Source organism: Engystomops pustulosus, chromosome 3, assembly GCF_040894005.1.
Source record: "Engystomops pustulosus chromosome 3, aEngPut4.maternal, whole genome shotgun sequence".
Lineage (NCBI taxonomy): Eukaryota > Metazoa > Chordata > Amphibia > Anura > Leptodactylidae > Engystomops > Engystomops pustulosus.
The window spans coordinates 109,163,919-109,183,425 of record NC_092413.1 but is presented as its reverse complement, the minus strand read 5'-3'; the positions used below and the strand labels follow the sequence as shown (position 1 = coordinate 109,183,425).

The following is a 19,507-nucleotide window of genomic DNA, read 5'->3' as shown; positions in this document are numbered from 1 at the left end:
AATACTCCTGGGTAAAATACACCTGCATGCTGCCTCTCAATGCAATGTTCATTTGTAGATTTGTTTTTTTTTTTTTTTATTTTGCAGATGTTTATGCACTGGTTAGAAAAGGTCATTTCTCTTCTGGGCTATTTTTGGGAAATCCACAGCATAAGTCACTAGAATCTTACAAATGCAAGCCACAATGCTTGAATGGGGTTTTCCCAACCCTGTTCCAAAGCCTGGCTGGTCGGAGAGATGGAGGTGCAGATCCTGCATCTTTCAGATATCTATTGCTGCTGCAGGGGATATTTCATAAATATCTAATATAAGAAAATCTCTTTAAGGGGCAGTCGGTGCTCTTCTTCCAATCGTATTGACTGCCTGACAAAGTGGTCCCCTGCAATTGTATAGTGGATGTGAGCAAACCCCGACTTATTTTTATCCTGCATAGGCAGCATTCTTAATTGTGGTTTCTATTTTTGTGTTATTTTATTGTGTTAAAGTTCTATTACATATGATAAATTCAAATATATTGTAATGTTTTTTTTTAGGTGTGATATTTATGTGAATATATATATATAAATATAACCTTTAAGGAGTTGTCTAAGTTAATTTAGTTCCCTAACAATGGCCACTAACATAAAATAGTGTACTTGCCTCTTATTCCTTATTGATCTAGTACTGCATGTGCTCACGTGGTTCCTGATTCTGTTGTTTTGTGACCAGCACATGACCGCTGCAGTCAATCAGGATTGAGTAGTGAAATACTGAATGTATGCAGCCTGGCCTGTAGATGATACCTGAACACTAACCCTCTGATTTGCTGAGGCACAATGGAGACTAAAAGCTGGACTCTCAGCCCTGGATTACAGGGGAAAAAAGGTTATTACATGTTGTTATTGGCCAGAGTTTGGCGGATGAATTAAAAAAAATTACTCTGATAACCTCTTTCAGGTTTGCAAGTTTTTTAATTTTTGAGCCAAGATTTCTTTAACTGTTAACCCATACTGTCTTCTCTTTGTATCGATCTTTTAAATAAAGTTTTTAAACAAATACAGCATTAAATTGCAAACCAGTCACCCTAAACTAGTGAAAGATGTTAAAAAATTTTTCAAAAATGTCAAGAAAAACATACCCCACCTTATGCACTAATTCTGGTTAGTATTTTGCATTTATCCTTTTTTTCGTTCAATTAACTCTTGGTTTTGACCAGGGCTGTGGAGTAAGTCAGAATAAAATGGACTGACTCGGAATCCAAAGAATATATAATAAATTGTTACAATCCGTTCACTGTAGTATCGTCTGAATAATTTTTTCATTAGAATTTTGGGAAATTATATTACATTATGTCATAAGTGTCTGTTCTATTTCTGATCTAAGGCTGCATTCACACACCTGTGTGCCTGGCTGGACCAGATCCCATGTGAGAACTCTTCACCCCTCCTCCCTTCATAGAAAAATTGAGCAGTGTGCTCACTGCATCGTGACCCGGAGACATAGAAGTCTATGGGGCCATGAACTGGCCGCAAATTATGCATGCAGTTCACAGGCCCCTGAACGGCTGTGTGAATTCCCCCTAAGGAAGTAGGCTTTTAGTTGAGATGAATGTGGATGCACTTTTTGCTCATGCTCAGTAGTAAAGCTCGTCTCCTACTGAATACAGTAAACGGACACTGAAAATGCTTGCACTCATATGAGCAATGCTAGAGTGACCAGTCAATTTATGATTAAAGGGATATTCTTACGAAGACAAGTTTCTTAAATGTACTCATTCTCTAACACATTCTCTAATTTACTGTTACTACCAAAAATACAGCATTTCACAGATATGAGACCAATGTTTCTCAGTCCTGGTGTACACCATTTCATTTGCCCCTAGACATGACTCTGTAACTTCTGACTTGGTGTCGGGGAAGCCATCTTGGATTTTTGTGTGATGGCTGTGCAGCTGAGTTTCTCTCTCTCTCTCTGCTCCCTGCACTCTAGCCCTGCCCCCCTGCAGTCCAGGTTCTGGGTTCCTGATGGAAGCAGCCCGAGGAGTGTAAAGCTACAGACAGATACGTTCTTTATCTGGGGAGGCAAAGCAGGTCTAGTGTGTTGTGGAAAAGCAGAGATGCTGGAGAGCTGACTGTAATTTTGTGCAATAGGCATCTCACAGATCTTATCATCTCTGATCTGTTTCTTCTCTCGTTGTATGTGTCAAATACTAGTACAATGTTCAGAAGCCAATGTGTATATAAACCGGTACCCTGATAATCTAAGCACACTGTCACCTCACAAAACTAGATGGATCATAATGTGTCTGCTTAGAGAGACCCTGCCCACACCCTGGAATTCTGCACTGACCATCACTAAGTGATAGAAGCTAAAACAGCAATAAAACTGAGTAAAATTGTGAAGTAAAGGGTTAAAATGATCTTTATTGTGTTAACATCACTAGAGGATTGAAATTTGAGAATTTTCTTTCATGGGAAAACTCCTTTAAGGTAAATACTTAGCATATCTAAAGTTTCAATAAACGGTGCATAGATCAACTGTCCAGTGTATATTCTGTCTGTATGCTGCTTTACATTTTGTTTTGCTTTTTCTCTGAGCTCATTTTTGTATGCTATTAGTTGAGATGAATGTGACTGCACAATATGTACATGCATTGTATTGAAGCTCCCCCCCTACAAATCAAAAAGGAAGGTATGTCTGCACTTTCTTAGAACTGCTAGAGTGATCAGGAAAAATGCTTAGTGAACTTTCTTTTCAGAGAAAAGCCTGATATTGAAAGTTCAACTGTTCATCAAAACTGTCTGTTTATGAGGCAAGTCCTCTACTGTATATTTCTACTGGAAATAGTTTTTTTGTTTTTTCTTTTTTAAATCAAGCAACACTTTATTGATGCCACATATACCACAGAATAGATTACAGTTTCATAGCAAAATAGCATTACAATTGGATACTGCATCAGAAACAGATGATGGTAACATGTTCACCGCACCTCTTTTCACATACACCTTCAGCTCCATCCATATGGTGTTATTCAATGACCTCTTCACTTCCCTCATTCTCGGCGCGGCAGCATCCAACCCGTGCATGGCAATAGATTTGCGCACATGATATAAGACCTTTGCAATTGCTAACTGTTGCTTTCTGGTAACCTCAAGCTCTCCCACAAACCCTAACATGCACACTTTCGGGTTCCCGGCACAGTCATTCCAAAAGCTGTGTATCATTTCCAGTGCTCTGCTCCACAGGGCATCCAATTCCCTGCATGTCCAGAACATATGAAAATCATTCGCATCATCCTCTGAACACTTCGGACAGCAGGCATCCCCCCTTAAGCCCATAATTTTTAACACCCAATACACTCTATGGAGCAGGAACAGTTGTGATCATCTTTGTGCCACATTTAAAGAAAGCGTACTTGGAGATGCCAGTACCTCTCCCCACTCCTTGTCTTCCAAACGCCCAACTCTCTCCTCCCACTTTTTCCTGACCCCCTCCATTGGGTCCCTTACCATCTCATCCAATAATACCCTATACAAAAGCGATATTAGCCCCCTCATATGTTTAGCAGGCACTACCCCGTACATCACTTTAATGGAAGAGAATGTCACCTCCTCTTGGCAAAATTGAGCCTGTACAGCATGTTGAATCTGGAGGTACTGAAAAAACATCAAGCGGGGAAGCTCAAACTCATCAGCCAATTGTTAAAATGATTTCAGCGCTGACTGGTCGTAAAGCTGTGCGAGAGCCTTTATTTCCTTCTGTTTCCACCCCTGCATGCCTTCCAGCATAAATATTTTGCCCAAGAATGGATTATCCCATAAAGGGGTATATTTGGTAATGGCCCTACCACCATTATTGTCTTATAGGTCCCCCAGATCTTTTGTATCAAGAGTAAAGTCAGGTGTCCCCTAGCTACTCTCCCAAAGACTCCCGACTCTAAGGCCACCATCAGAGACATTGAACCACAGAAATGCCGCAAGACCCTCGGACACCACGACTCCAAGCCAAGCGCATCCGACCCCCAAAGTACTGACATTGTGCTGCCAGGTAGTACACCGGTGCATTTGGAATCGCTATCCCCCCGCGGTTCTTAGGAAGCTGTAACAGCTCTAGCTTAATTCTGGGAACCCCCTTCTTCTAAATCAAGTCCCTAAACAGACTATGTATTCTTCGGAACCAGAAATACAGGAGCCAAACTGGTGCGTTATGCAATATATAGAGCATTTGTGGCATTATAACCATGTTAATAAGGTTGGAGCGACCCAACGCCGACAAGGGCAACTTATTCAACACCAACACCCGGGACCGCATTCTAACAGGGGAGTCAAGTTTAAATCAATGTAATCCGTCAAAGATCTTGCGACCCGTATGCGCAGGTATTCAAATTCCTCCACCACCGATATCCCCCACCTTTGCATGATCTAGCTGCCTGTAAGGGTAACAGTGCCGACTTTGTCCAATTGATGCGTAACCCTGAAAAGTCCCCAAACTGTGACAAAAGTTCCATTACTGTGGGTAGACATCAGTCCATATTATCAAGGACCAAGTCATCCGCATATAATGCCATCCGTTCCTCCACCCCAGCATATCTAAACCCCATTAAATCCGGGTGCTGTCTAATCAGTGCAAACAAAAGCGGAGATAACAGGCATCCTTGTCTTGTACCCCGCTGGAAGCAAAGGCGCCCAGACACCATCCCATTTACTCGAACACAGGCTACAGGAGCCCTATATAACAGTTAAACCCATCACATAAAACCCAGTTTCCTTAACACCGCCCATTAGTACTCCCATTCAATGCTACCAAAGGCTTTGGCGACATCTAAAGATACCACCGCCGCCTCCTCATGTGCTTGTAAATTCAAATACAAGCGACACACATAAATAGCTGTGGATTTGAATGTAATAAATGACCTGTTTGGTTATGATGTACTACTGACCCTATAAACCTGCTCAGCCGGTTGGCTACTACTTTAACCAGAACTTTAACATCAGATGTTAATAATGAAACCAGTCTATAGGACTCAGGTAGATGGGCCTCCCGTCGCTCCTTAAGAAGTACCACTATTAATGCCTCATAACACGAGGCAGGAAGGCAGCCTTCATCAAAACATTCTTTAAGGCCCCTTCTCCACTGGCGTTTTTCACGCGCGAGTTCTGCGCGTGCATTTGACGCTCAGAACTCGCATTGCACTCTGTCCCATTGTATTCAATGGGTCTTTCTCCATTAGCGTGGTTTTGAACGCGCGTGCTTGCGTTCGTTTGCACGCGCGTCAAAATCGCAGCATGCTCTATTTTTGCGAGTCACGCGCAATTTTCACGCCCCATTCAAGTCTATGGAGATGCATCAAGAACGCATTGCACTCGCAATCATTGCAAGTGCAATGCGAGTGCAATGCGTTTTAAACGTAAGGGTTGCTAGGTGACCAGAATAACATTATTTCCCCTGCTCGCGAACGATCATTTAATTAATAAAACACAATGAAGAACAGTGAAGAATAGAATAAAAACATTGAACACAGTGAACACAGTGACCACAGGATCATTTAAGATAAAAACACAGTGCAGAACACAGTGCAGAATAGATTACAGATGTTCGGCACATCTGCTTACTTGTCGGGAGATACGCGCGGAACGGCGCGAACAAAATAGCATGTGAAGAACAATATATATGTGTGAAGAATACATTGCAGATGTATTTAAACATCTGCAATGTGTTCTTCACACACATATATATTGTTCTTCACATGCTATTTTGTTCGCGGCGTTCCGCGCGTATCTCCCGACAAGTAAGCAGATGTGCCGAACATCTGTAATCTATTCTGCACTGTGTTTTGCACTGTGTTTTTATCTTAAATGATCCTGTGTTCACTGTGTTCACTGTGTACAATGATTTTATTCTATTGTTCACTGTTCTTCACATCTGCTAAATTGTCGGGAGATAATATACGCGCGGAACAGTGAAGAATAGATCGCAGATGTTTGCAAATTATCAGAAGACATTATTTTTCAATTAAATAACACATTTTAATCCCAAACCATGGTCCCTTTGAAAACTGCTCGAGTCTCCCATTGAAACGCGCGTCAAAAATGCGCCGAAAACGCAAAAACAACGCTAACAACACGCGCGTGAAAAACGCAAAAACGCAAATTACTCCAAGGAAAAATGGAACAAAAACGCAGCCAAAACGTCAGTTTTTCACGCATTGCACCCTGACGTGAAACGCAACGCTAGTGTGCAAGAGGCCTTAGGGTTTCCCACCATTGAGGTATCAAGATATCCCCATACTATTTAAACATCTCTGCCGGTATGCCATCTTTGCCTGGGGGCTTCTCATTGGCCATACCCATAGCTGCCTCCTCAAGTTCTTCTAGTGCTATAGGTTCCTCCAACATATCTTGCACCTCCTGTCCCAACCTAGGCATTGCAATCCCCCCAAATAATCCTCTACCAGAGCCGTGGGGTATAGTTAACCCTTGATGCATATAACCGGCATAAAAAGTTTTGAAGATCCCCAGAATACCTCTTGAATCTGTAAAAGCACTTCACCCTCCGCATTCTGCATACTATGCACAAAGGTGTTCTCTTTCTGCACCTGGGCCATCCTTGCCAACAACCCTCCCGTCTCCTTAACCTGTTTAATCTCACTTTTACACCTACCTCGAAGATACATTTTTAAATAATCCCATAAGACCCGTCTAGGCACAGAAACTTCGTTAAGGGCAAAATATTCTCTCAGCTGCTCCTTCATCCATACCCCTTCAAACAGTTTTAACCAAAATGCATTCAGGCGCCATTACCCTCCATTCCTACTCACCACCCCCCTCTCCCCATTTCCATTTACTTGCAGCACAATTGGGGAATGATCCAAAAGGGTTCTAGGCAAGTACACCACATCCATCACCACCTGCAACACTCTCTCAGAACCCAGTATCATAACAATGCGTGACATAGTTCTATGGGTGGCGGAAGCGCAAGAGTACTGACGAGCTCCCACGTGGCGTACCCGCCACAAGTCTTGTATCTCACACCATCTTGCAAATAATGTGGAACCCTGAGTCCACTTCCACCCCCACTAGGGAACTTGTCAATGTTTTCATCCAGTACGGAATTAAAGCCCCCATAATAATAAGTGGTGCCTCCGGTAAGGAGGACAAACGTTCCAGTATGGCCCTCAGAGTTACACTAGAAAAGGGCGGCGGGGCATATACCACAACTATAATACAATCCCAATGATATATTCTACAATGTACCCCCACAAATCGACCCTCCGGGTCAGCAAAGGAGGTATAGCATCGAAAAGGCACTGATCGATTGACCAACAGACTCACTCCTCTGGAATAAGTGGAATGGAAAGCATGATACCTGTGACTAATCCAGGACCGTTGCAGTGTAGACACCGTATCTTTCGTTAGATGCGTTTCCTGCAACACCATTATGGAGATTGAGTGATCTTTCATATACTTGAATATGGCCCTTTGTTTATTTGGAACTCCCAAGCTCCAGACATTCCAGGACGCACAATAGAAAACCTCACCCATGATGTTCATCCTCACTCCACTCCTCCCTACGGTGCATCCCCCACAATACACATGCGTGACAAATATATAATAAATTAGAGACCCGATTGCAGCCCACCCTATACCCCCCCCACGACATTCTCCTCCTTCCACCTACTTCTAGGGTTACCCCTGCTAATCTCAGGAGTCCCCCCAGGGACATGTATCTCATCCCAGCAAGAAAGATTAGGCAAAAGCAATAACAACTGTATAACAACCACTCAAGACTCCTGTGGTATTCCACTCCCCACCCCACTCAATTACAGAAAATATAGAAGGGCCGCTTCCATGACAAAAACTCTGTCTAAATGATATTAATCGAAACACAGTAGTCTCTTGTCACTGGACGCAAACCACGCAGACTTCTGCTTTCAGGCTTCTCTGGGATTCCCTGCAGGCCTTCGCAGCTCATTTGCTCATTAATGTCCATCCAGTGCAGCACTGCTCCAGTCGTATCAAAAAAAGTGTAGTACCCAGGGCCACAACTCGCAATTTCGCCATGTATAGCATTGAATATGGCACTTATGGTGCCCTCAGGTGCTTCTTTATATCCAGAAACTGCATCCAACGTCGCTGGTCGCTGGGTGCTCTCTGGCTTGGCGCAGAATTTTATCTCAATCTTTATAATGTAACAACTTCACCAGCACAGGTCGTGGACCTAAGCGGGAAGGGACACTATGTGCTTATTCAACTGCAAACAGGGGCGTCGGGAAGGGGTTAAACACTATAAACACTTTAAAAGAGACATGCTTTAACTCCTTCTGTCCTCTTACAAAGAATTTGATTGCAGCTGCTCAATGTACAGTCAGTTTTAGTTTCCGGAATTAATACAGTTTCACATTCTCCAGCAGTCAAATCTCCCCTAGTTCCTCCGGTCGTGAAATCACAACCTCATGGCGTCTTAAAACAACTTATGAGGCGCCGACTCGATCCCTCTCTAACGTCCCTACCAAGCAGGTCTATGGGCACCACCACTTGAATACCAGTACAAAGTACCAGTACCAGTACCAGCCCCAAGCCCCTACTCACTCTTCATGGCTTGGGACTCCTCACTATCTCCCCCTACATCACCATCTGCCCAAAATTAAAATACAACAGTCAGAGTCTGCTATATGAAACCCGACCAAACAAGAGAAAAAGAATGCCTGAGGAAAAGCGTGGGGAGCCCGTCGTCCCTGTCTTGATCAACCTCCTCCCACTGTATGCTGGTTCATTGGTGGTAACACTTTGATTGCATTTTTACTCTCTACTTAATACTTTCTCACGTTTACCATATAACTAGCACCTTTAGGCCTAAAACTGTCATATAAGCAGGGAGTCAAATTCTTCAGCCTTGTGTATACACAGATCTTTGGACCTTTTTCTGTGCATTTAGCATGCTTGGTTCTCTTTTTCATTTACTGTCATGTTTAGGCCGAGACTAAATTGGGAGGTTTGACATCACTATTTAGTGATTGACAGTGGGCAGTTACAGTGTACCAACACCTGCAAAATCAAGAAAGTGGAACCCTGCACAGCAATGGTATACTCCAATACTATAAACGACACACTAAAACAAATCCATTAAACAAAAGCCAAGCTGTGTGCCACTGTTAGACACAAAAACATGAATTTTATTGTTGATTTCAACAATAAAACTCATGTTTTTGTATCTATCTAAACAGTGGCACACAGCTTGGCTTTTATTTAGTGTACCAACACCTGGTCACTGTATGATTTTTTGGTCTGTAAATTATGTGTTTTAAATGTTTTTAATCAGCGTTATGAATGGTCTGTCATGTACTAATAAAATTTGATATATGTTTTTGCATGATCCCATGAGCCTTTGGATGCATTCTTTTTCTCTTGTTTGGTTTGATATTGTATCTAGAGCATTGGCTCGCACACACTTTGGCTGTGCTACACCCTCCGTCTTGGTGCTCTATATGAGACCCGAACTCAATACTCAATATTTTCACCGCTGCAGCAATAACCTAACCGGTCTTGAGAAGGCTTACAGTAACCTGGCAATGACACTATAACAATGTATAAATTCTTGAAACTTCACAGCAGAGCCCGAGACCTGCCACTTAGGCGTGGTCTTCGGGTCGGCTTAGAAGTGAAACTAACTCAAACACTGGACCAATGTCACAGGTAAGACAAAGATTCACAAAAAAAATCCTTGAACTTACCATGTTCAGTTGAGTTGATCAAACTTAGGTCAATCCAGTGAATGGCCAGAAAACACCCTTTGATTGCCGGTCTGGGGGCACTCTCGAGTGTCACGGCACCAGCCGTCAAGTTCTGCCCCTGTTTACACAACCTCAGGTTCTCTAATGACTAATAAAATTCACAGGGTGAGCTCGGAAGAAATCAGACCAAGACAACATATGGTATAATGTCTCAATCTCTGTGTACTGATGCCATGAAAGGCTAGGCAGATGTGAGAAACTATTTGCGTCACAAAGGATTATACATAACTTTTAGAGGGCAGGACCTGGGCTTGGTTAGTTAAAGATAAGAAGTAATGTCTATAGTTCATTGGTTAGTAAACTATTACATGGGCATCCCAGAAACAAAAGACGTTCTCTTTGTAGTGGGAAGTATCGTAAATCAGCCAAAGCCCACATTCTTTTTCACTGCACAGGAGTCTGTTATCACACTGTTATCAATCTTCACCCACAGCTTTCATTAAACACATAACACTACTTAACAAGATGATGAAATCCATGAGATGGATATAAAACACAATGACACGTTCAACTCTGCTACCTCACCTAAATCAATAAAACACTGTGAACGCTGCTATAAAGACCTTATCTGTCTGTAGTTTGTAGAGTATGTCTCTGCACACTGCTTGCTGGCAGGAAGTGCCTGTGTCTGAGCTGGTTTTGTAATACATGGGGGAGGGGCAGGAGGCAGACAGCCATGCACACAAAAGAAGCTATTCATGAGAAGAATCAAGAAGACTATAGTCAGAAGATTTACAGTCATATCCAGAGACAAGAAAAATTGTAAACACCAGAACTTAGACAAAAGTTAGAATTAGATCTGTGAAATGTTGTGTTTTTATTAACACTGAATTAGAGAATTTTGTTATGCTCAGGATATTTAAAAATCTTGTCTTCAAGACAAGACAAAAAGGAAATATGAATACAAATTGATTCTATATTGCAATTTTCCCACAATTAACCAACAAAGAGGGAGGCTGGCTGCCACCAGGACTGCTGTAAAGGTGGGCTGTCTATTCAGGACCTCTGGTGATGTACCCTCCGCTGATCACCTGTGTGCATTGGGAGTGGCATTGTTTTACTGAATACAATGAGCAACAGCCCGTTTGTTGTTGGTTGTTGCTGGCCAGTGAAACACAGGGCTGGGGTGGGTTAGTGACAGCCGGGATCAAAGGGTTCAAGAACCTTACAGTGATGAAGCATGTGATCAGTCACTCCAAGGTCCTGCAGGTATTTCTCACGTTGGGACAAGGAGAACTGGTGAAAGGTTTTGTCAGCACTTCACCTGATCTCCAGGAAAGCGGTCAGAAGGATCTGACAGTGCTGGATCCTCTAAATCTTCGGACTTTAAAACGCGGGCCCTTTTTAGAAACACTTTTTCTGCATTTCACACTCCAAAATATACAGTATATCAAACACAAACACACAAGAAAGTCAAGAATAAAGAAAATCTTATTCATATTTGGAACATATTTGTGAAACATGCAATTTGACTGCTATGTTCCCATAATTATATACCTGATCAAAATATATATATTTTTTATATATTTGGTCTGCAAAATAGGGTTGACTCTCCCATCATGTATTTACTACTAAATATATTTATCCTCGCACAGCAGTACAAAATGTTGCCCAAGTCACGCACTGAAGGGTTAAGCTAATTCCTGTATAAGTTTGGCATAAAAGCCACATTGGTTAAACATATTAAGGTTTACACAGAATGAGCATTAAGGTGACCTAAACATTTACAATGCAAGAATGTAAATCTAATGTTTGTTTCTTTGTACAAGTAAACCAGGTCCTATTAGAATCTGTACTAAAATAATGGGAAAGCCGTCTCTGACGTCAAGCGAAAGAAGTTTGATCCAAAATACTTAGTGTGACCCTCTACATCCCACAAAAAAGCTTGGCTTCTACTAGTCTCAGGTGATTGAGAACAAAGCGTAGCGAATTCTAAATTAACTATACTGCTATGGAAGAAAGATTACATCAGCTTTAATCTTCTAGGCACTTTGGGAAATACCTGCTGTGCATTATATTTTCTTCTTGTATTGTTTAAAATTCACATTTTAAAAGAAAAAAAATGACATTTCATACAAATTCACTTAAAAAGAAAGAACCCATTGCGCTACATTCTTTCAAGAGATAGGGGAGATTTACTATGCCTTCTCCAACAGTTTTCTGGCAGAGACGGCATGTAAATAGCCCCAACTCCACTCACATGCCACTTTTGGCGTAACAGGGTGGAAAGCGAGGCAGGGACGTGAACGCTTGGCCCGCCATATTTACTAGAGACTGTAGCTGATATCTCTGGTCACACCTGGTGGAGAGTGCTTACTAAAATATATAAAGAGGCAGGAGAGGTGCTGAAAGGGGAAGGGGGGTTATATTAAGATTGCCATTCAAAACTTAATAAGATTGCCCCGAAGCGTTCACCAGAATTTAACAGGATAGTCCATCAATATAAGAACAATGGGGATCTGAATGTAGACACTACCACAGATCCCTTTTTTCTAGGTGCTGTTACACTTACTGCTGCAAATTGTAGGTATTCACAGAGTGGGGTGTTGAAAAGATATAAATGCAACACTACTATTGGGATTTTCAACAATAGCATAAAGACTTGAAAAATGCCCGTCTATTTTCCATTATTATACATAATAAATTAAACCATACAGGTCAATAAATTAACAAATGTGAATTGGACAAGTTGTTACCAAAACCTGGTGTGGGTAATATGATGTCATAAGCCCCTTGTGAAATGCATGTAATTTAAAAAAATGCCAAATATGTCTGGCTTCGGTTGAATTCTGATATAAGAGCCTACAACATAACTCAATTTATGGTGCAGGTTTTTTCCACAGCAAGTGGATTGGATTTATTAATGAGTATTTTATTTTTTATGTTAAACTTTGCAGATTTACAAATTTCATACCCAACCTGATGTTAATATACTGATGTGTAAGCTGGTGACAGGTTAATTACAAGTCACAAATATACACTTAAACCTTAGACTTTCTCATAATTGGTGCCCCATATCAGATTTACTAATCTTACTAAAAGGTGGAATAAATTATATCTCATTGCTGGTATATATTTCAGCTTCCGGCACCTCATCCAATTATATTAACAAGCATGCACCTCTTATAACTAGCATACTCTACCTGGTGGAAAAGATAAATAGCAATAGATTCAAATAGCTATAGTAAGGGAGCTTTATCAAGATTGATCCTTTCTCCAGTTTTGATAAATCTCCCTTAGCATAGATAGTTTAGTCTAGCTCTATTTTAGGGTTAAAAATAAAAAATAAAACAAAATCCCGTTTTCCTCCTCGTGTGTGGTTGAAATTTTATGGGTTAATGGCTTCAACCAATATGAATGATGAGTAATATATAAGCAACATATTTAACATTTTCCTTGTTGTCACAGAAAATCAAGACAGTACAAGAATATATATATATTTTTTCTTTTTTAATATTGTTTTTATTTTAACTTTTCAAACGATTTCCAGTTTAAAAAACGATACACTGACCACATCATTTCTTTTTTAAATTTTATACAGTTATACAAATAATCTAAATACACTGTCATGTTCAGGATGATGGCAAATAAGATTTAACTGTACATAAGGAAAGTAAAATATTATAAGCATATTTAGAAACCATAGAAATGTCTATACAAAACAAGCAAAATGGAATAAATCTTATATTTAAAGTATTGCAACAGTCCCACAGTTTTATAACAAAAAAGGTCTTTGCACAGTTCCTCACAATGCCCCATTACAGATAAAGCAAGACGGCAATATTTTTTTTTTCCTTTTCTTTTTTCTTCTTCTTTTATAAGAAAATGACAAATCTGAAATGCTACACAGGAAATACAATTTGCACATTCTGAACAAAAATAACAAAAGAAGTCATATGAGTGGAGCCAAACATGGAGGACATACACTGACCAACTTTATAAAATCTCATTGCACATTATTTTACGCAGTTGTTTCAAAAGTAAAAAAAGGTCTATTTACAAAATATTTTGCACTTTAACTTAGAAATAATATGGGTGCTCGAAAACTGAACAGAGGTCTTATACTAATGTACCAAGAGAGGTGCATTCTGCTATCAATATCTCAGTGCTCCTTCCTAGGCAGCGTACCATGGAAGTAACCAAAAGCCTATTGTAAGAAATGCATTTACACAATGATTCCTCTTAGCTTGTTCAAACACCTGCATTAGAAAACTGTATGTTACAAAGTTAAAATAAAAGGAAAAATACTTTGTACATTGTAGAAAGATAGCAATACATAGGTAAACCCCCAGCACTGATGGAGATGAGTGTCACTCTGAATAATTAATATTAAACAAATCATAAAAGATCATGAAAGCAATGCAATCCAAAACAGCACCATGCACAAGAGTTTTTAGTGTGATAAACACAGAATAATATAGCACCAGTCACCTCTTAACGCAATTTAAAACTGGTCAAGGAGTTGACGTAGATAGGGAGCCTTGGAGAGTTCCCGGCTCACACGAGAGAGCTTGAAAAGTACCGGACAGTTGAGAGAAACACACTGGATCTGTTGGTCACCGCAGCCTGTGCAATTCTTGCATAACTAGAATAGAAAGATTGATACTGTAACTTTGCACAATTACACCGCCTATTGAGTATAGTAATAGACAACCAAGTACTAAAATAACTTCCAATCACACATCATCAATCTCAATCAGTAATAAATCAACCACAATTAGGAAATGGGGATGTGCTATTATAGACTAAAATAATTTCTCTTAAAGTGTAACTCCGATATTGATTTTAACAAATTGTCATATGTGATTTCAAAATAAACATCCATAATAAATAAAATAATTGTCCATATTGTGCTGCTTTGACTTTTTCATCCCAGAGTTATTGCATTTTCTGTTCTAAACGGTTTGTCTGAAATCTTCCTCAGCAGCAGGGAAGAGGGCGGAGTCTAGCCTCTTCCTGCCTTTGCCCTGAGCCAAGTCAATTACAAGCTCTTGCATGCTCTCTCGTGAAGTAACCCATCACTAGATCATCTCTCAAGTGCACTGGGGTAGGACAGTTTCGCTGTTGTAAAGGTATAGTAACTAGAGAGTGGATGCTTGGGGGAGGGATGAAGAGTATTTGACACCACTCGCAGTGCCGATTCACGGACTGGGATGGATGGACTAATAAGCATCAGGGGAGCAATGCTACTCAGCAGCAGACACAATCCTCTTCAGCTACCTACACACACAAAGCATCACATGACCTCCCTCTCTGCAGAGTGAGAGCAGGGAGAAGCAGCCATTCCCTTAAGCTGCTAAAAACTCTTAATTCTACAGGTTCTAAGTTGCTCAGTAAGGGTACTTCTTCTGAAGCAACACCTTTCTATAGCACCACATCAGAGGAAGATTGATGGACATTGGGTCCTGCTGCTACCAGGGCTGGGCTGTGTTATCACTGCTCCTTTTATCACCCATCGGCACCTCACAGCAACGTGAGTACTACCATGTCCAGCAACTGGCACCAGCTGGATTTGCACACAAAAATCAAATAAAGTATAAAAAACCCCACAAAAAACCCTGTTAACCCATCTGTTTACAGACTTCATAAAAGCTATTTTACATTATAGGTTGAGAGGTGGGGTAATTTATGGGTTTTATTATTACTAAGGTCTCTCAAACTCACTTGAAAGCAGAGTTTTGGCGATTTTCATGAAAAAAAGAAATGTTAGTTATCAAGCTATTTGGGTGGTCTGACCATCTGCATGGAAAGCAGAGCATTTCAAACTTTGAAATGGGGACATTTTCAGAATTTTTTTTTTTTTTTAAGAACAAAACGCCAAACTTTATTACTAAAATGTTTTAGCTACCATGTAGTACAATATGTCACAAGAAAACCATCGCAAAACCACTTGGGTATGGTAAAGCAATCCAAAGTTATAAGCAATTATCGTGACACGTCAGATTCTAAAAATAGGGCCTGATCAGGAAGGTGAACACTGGAAATGGCTGCAAGGGGTTAAAGTTTTCATAAAAACATTAACTTTTTTTTCTCTGTAACTGCTTCTTTTAACACTTATTGAAGCCTGACAGAGTGTCCATCTGTGGTTAGGAACTGATGCCAGTTTCAGATGGCAGTATTCTAAATCAGTATTTTCTGCTCAGCCTGAGGCTATGATGTGGACACGAGGACATGACGTGGAAATGAGGATGTGTGGTAGCCACATTTTGTACAGCTAGAACACGTCCTCATTCACTTCCATGGGCTCATACACAAGGCTGTGAATTCCCTGTGCATGAGCTGACTGCCAACTGTTTGGCTGGAGTAGTATAAGTTTTATTACAAATATATATTTACCTTGACAAGCTGGTCTTGCCTGCACTCCAACTCCCGAATCTCTTGATTGAGAATCACTACTACATGCTGTGGCTGGCTCCGACATTTACTGCAGATCCCATGTTGTGTCAGTTCATCACATATGGGACAATGCAGGGTTGTGAAATACTGAGAGATTGTGCCTTTCCTTGTATCCAGTTCATGTCGCGCTGTGGAGTATGCAGAGAATGCCTTCTGGATCTGACAAAGGAAAAAGATATATGTATGGTGAGTACCTCTCCAATATGCAAGCAATCAGTATACCAAAGGCAGATTCCATGTGACACATAGGGGGAAATTATCAAAAGCTGGTGCATAATGCGCTGGCAAGGGAGGTCAAAGTGGAGTCCATTAAAAAGTTCCTACAAGTCTGATGGTATGTCAAAATGCTACTTTTTAAGCTAGTCTTTCTCCTGGTAACTCCACAAAAGTCATACTTGTTCATTCTGTTTCCAATTGTATATGTTCAAGTTAAAACAACACTACAGGAACAGCTATTTTGTTCCCTTCCAGCACCCATTCCCCAATTTTCATCTTCATATAAGAAGTGCCAAGTGTGAGAAACATTTCCTTGCCAGCAGTGCAACCTACCTATCTGCTCTCATCTCACTCCATCATGTTGGATTTATGTCTTCTATACTACCTATAGTAGGTAGTTTACTCTCCATCTTTATTAATGTATGACCGAACGTCTCTCATCAACACCTGTGATAAGTTTTGTGCTCCCCTCTGTGGAGAGTCTGTGTGGTACAGTTCATCAGTAGGAAGAAAGAGATCCCGGTGGATACAAAAATTCATGTAATGTTTCAGATAGGAAGACTTACTGACTCATACCATACTAGGGCTAGGCATATATGGAAATTGGGGAAGAAACAATAAAACACTCCATTGATTTTTTTTTTTTACCAAACAGAGGCCTGTAGAGCCCAAGATGCTACAATTTATTTTCAATTTCTCTGTGCAATGCGTGGTTTGAGCTGGTGGTATATTTTTGGGACCTCCCCTCCTAGGATGATTTTCAACTACCTTAATAAGAAGCATTTATGTGACACACTACTATGATGAATGCACTATTTCCCTTGTACTTCCCCCCTTAGAAATCCAATTTTTCCAACAAGGCATGTCTTTTAACAATGTGTACTTACCCTTGGTAACTCATCGTACCAATTGGTTACATCAACTCCAATGAGAGAAAAGAGTCGGTTTAATGGAGGCAGGATTTGCTTAGTGATGTAGTAGGTTGCATTTACTCTGAGATTCTGATCCTGGAGGACATCAATAGGTCGTCTTACAAGCTGAATAAGGGGTACGCCAGGCGAACCATACACTATTACATATGGCACTCTTTCTCCGACACGTGGTTCTGAACGACGGTCATATGCTACCATTTTCCTATAAAGAACAGCTGTGGTAAAGATCAGGTGGTCCAAAGTCTAGGACAAAAAACCCATTCTCCAAGTACTCATATTTAAAACACAGGGCTAACACATGCCTTAAATATACATTTCATGCTATTCTGCAATATTGTCTGATTTTTCCAATATTGTAAGATTTTTGCTTTCTATTACCTTTGATTTGTTCACTTCTGAGGCATTTCCATTCTTCTGATTTATATAGGAACCCACTATGTTTATTAGAAGTTTTTATAAGATGCATTACTTATAAAACTAACTTTATTTAAATGAAGCACACAAGCTTCTATGACTGTCACCAGAGCCTCTGTCGTCTTTGGTTCTTACACGCCCCCCAAAGCACTTCCTTGGTGCTTTCTCCCCTCCCACTGTATGTAATGATGTATGTTATGAAAGAATTATAAAATCTTTTTAAAACTCAAATCCTTTGCCTTCAATCATATTGCCATCCAATGTTACCTTGTGAGTTCCAATGCTGGCACACAGGCTCCTGGTCGGTAAGCAAAACTTCCTCTGTATTCCTTGGCAAAGATGAGATCCTGCATGCTGGCCTTTCCCTCCAAAAGCTTCATACATTGTCTCTGAACATACTGCTTTATTTGACTTATATCTCTTGTTTCAAACAGCAGTTTAATAGAACGTTCAAGTATCTGTAAACACAGAGGGATAAAATAAAAAGATAGATTTACACATGAAAAAGTCACCAATTGACCAAAAGAGACATCATGTATGAGATAATATTCCGTTTATTAAAGTAACACTTCCACAAAAATGCTATTCTCTGACCAAAATTTACACTACGTAAATTGTAGCGAAGGTAATTGGGAAAATTCAAAATATTTTGAGTGTTTTAGACCATTTTTGGGCTGTTTCTGAATTGTACGAAAATGGTGTAGACTCGGGGAAAAGAAGCTTGGCCTAATCCACGCGGAAGAAAATTGTGAGATAAACTAGTACTTCTCTGTACTCCAGATACAATACCCAACATAATTTATTTAGTGAAGTATAAGACTACATGGGTCCATTCAATGACTCATTCAGTGTACTTATTTTCTCATCTAGTCCTCTGGTTTAATGGGAAGTTGGATTATTTATTCCGCTTTACTAACAGCCGGTTAGTGGGTCTCATTGCTGGACACACAACATAACTGAGAACCAGAGGAGATCAAATAACTCTGATATTCTTACAGGTGGCTGTATTTTATATGCAATTTATATGATGTATCTCAAGGGTTAGTTTGTAAATTTGTCATGGATCTCAGTGAGTAGTGAAGCATTTTCAGGTCTGTGGATAGGAAAATGAATTCCATACAGATAAGTTCTTGCTTATTCCCATCAATAAAGGAAGCAGTTCTGAAATTGGAAGGTAGCCATTAGAAACAGAATCATAACAAGTGGTCACCATAGCTCATCATTCTTAGTATACAGACAGAATTGTGGATGTCTCCTTACCTTACCAACGGCTGGACATGCATCTCTTCTCACAGTCTCAATGCCTTTTGCATCAAAAACTGGATCCTTCTGATCAAGGGTTTCATACATATAACCCACATATCTCTTCTTGGTTTGTAACACACAGGGAAGATAAACCTGTGAACATGTAGAAGTGTAACATGCTGTTAGCAGAAAAGAGAGGAGTCCCCTTCAAACTAACACAGTCCTCATGTACTAATGGAATATGTAAATTGAAAATTATAGTGTGGAAACGATCAGGTCAGAAAAGATTTAGACATTGCTTTACCTTCTCGAACTTCAGCTTTACTGGCTTTGGGTTTGTAGCAGTAACAGCTTCAGCGATTTCTTGTCCTATTTTGAAAGACTGTTCTTTTGTTGCCCCTTTAAGCAGCACAAACATACTACAAAACATAAAAAGTTTTCAGATGGTAACATTTGTCCGAATAAAATCTGCTATAATAAGATTGTGCAGAGAATTTATCACTGATATCAAGTGAATAAATACACTTCATATAGT

At 40.2% G+C, this 19,507-nt stretch overlaps 1 protein-coding gene across 4 annotated transcripts in view; it reads right to left on the bottom strand.

Moving 5' to 3' along the window:
• Positions 1-13,532: 13,532 nt before the first annotated feature.
• Positions 13,533-19,507, bottom strand: part of REV3L (REV3 like, DNA directed polymerase zeta catalytic subunit) — a 109,798-nt gene continuing 103,823 nt past the window's right edge. For 3 of the 4 annotated variants that reach the window (XM_072141772.1, XM_072141771.1, XM_072141774.1), the window contains 6 exons: positions 19,277-19,391; positions 18,988-19,125; positions 17,995-18,185; positions 17,269-17,515; positions 16,106-16,324; positions 13,533-14,354 (listed from right to left, as the gene is read on the bottom strand). In XM_072141772.1, the coding sequence (XP_071997873.1) occupies positions 14,214-14,354; positions 16,106-16,324; positions 17,269-17,515; positions 17,995-18,185; positions 18,988-19,125; positions 19,277-19,391 (1,051 nt within the window). In that variant the 3' untranslated portion in view covers positions 13,533-14,213. Of the gene's footprint in view, positions 14,355-16,105; positions 16,325-17,268; positions 17,529-17,994; positions 18,186-18,987; positions 19,126-19,276; positions 19,392-19,507 lie in introns of those variants that run through there. The other variant, XM_072141773.1, reaches the window with a different exon arrangement.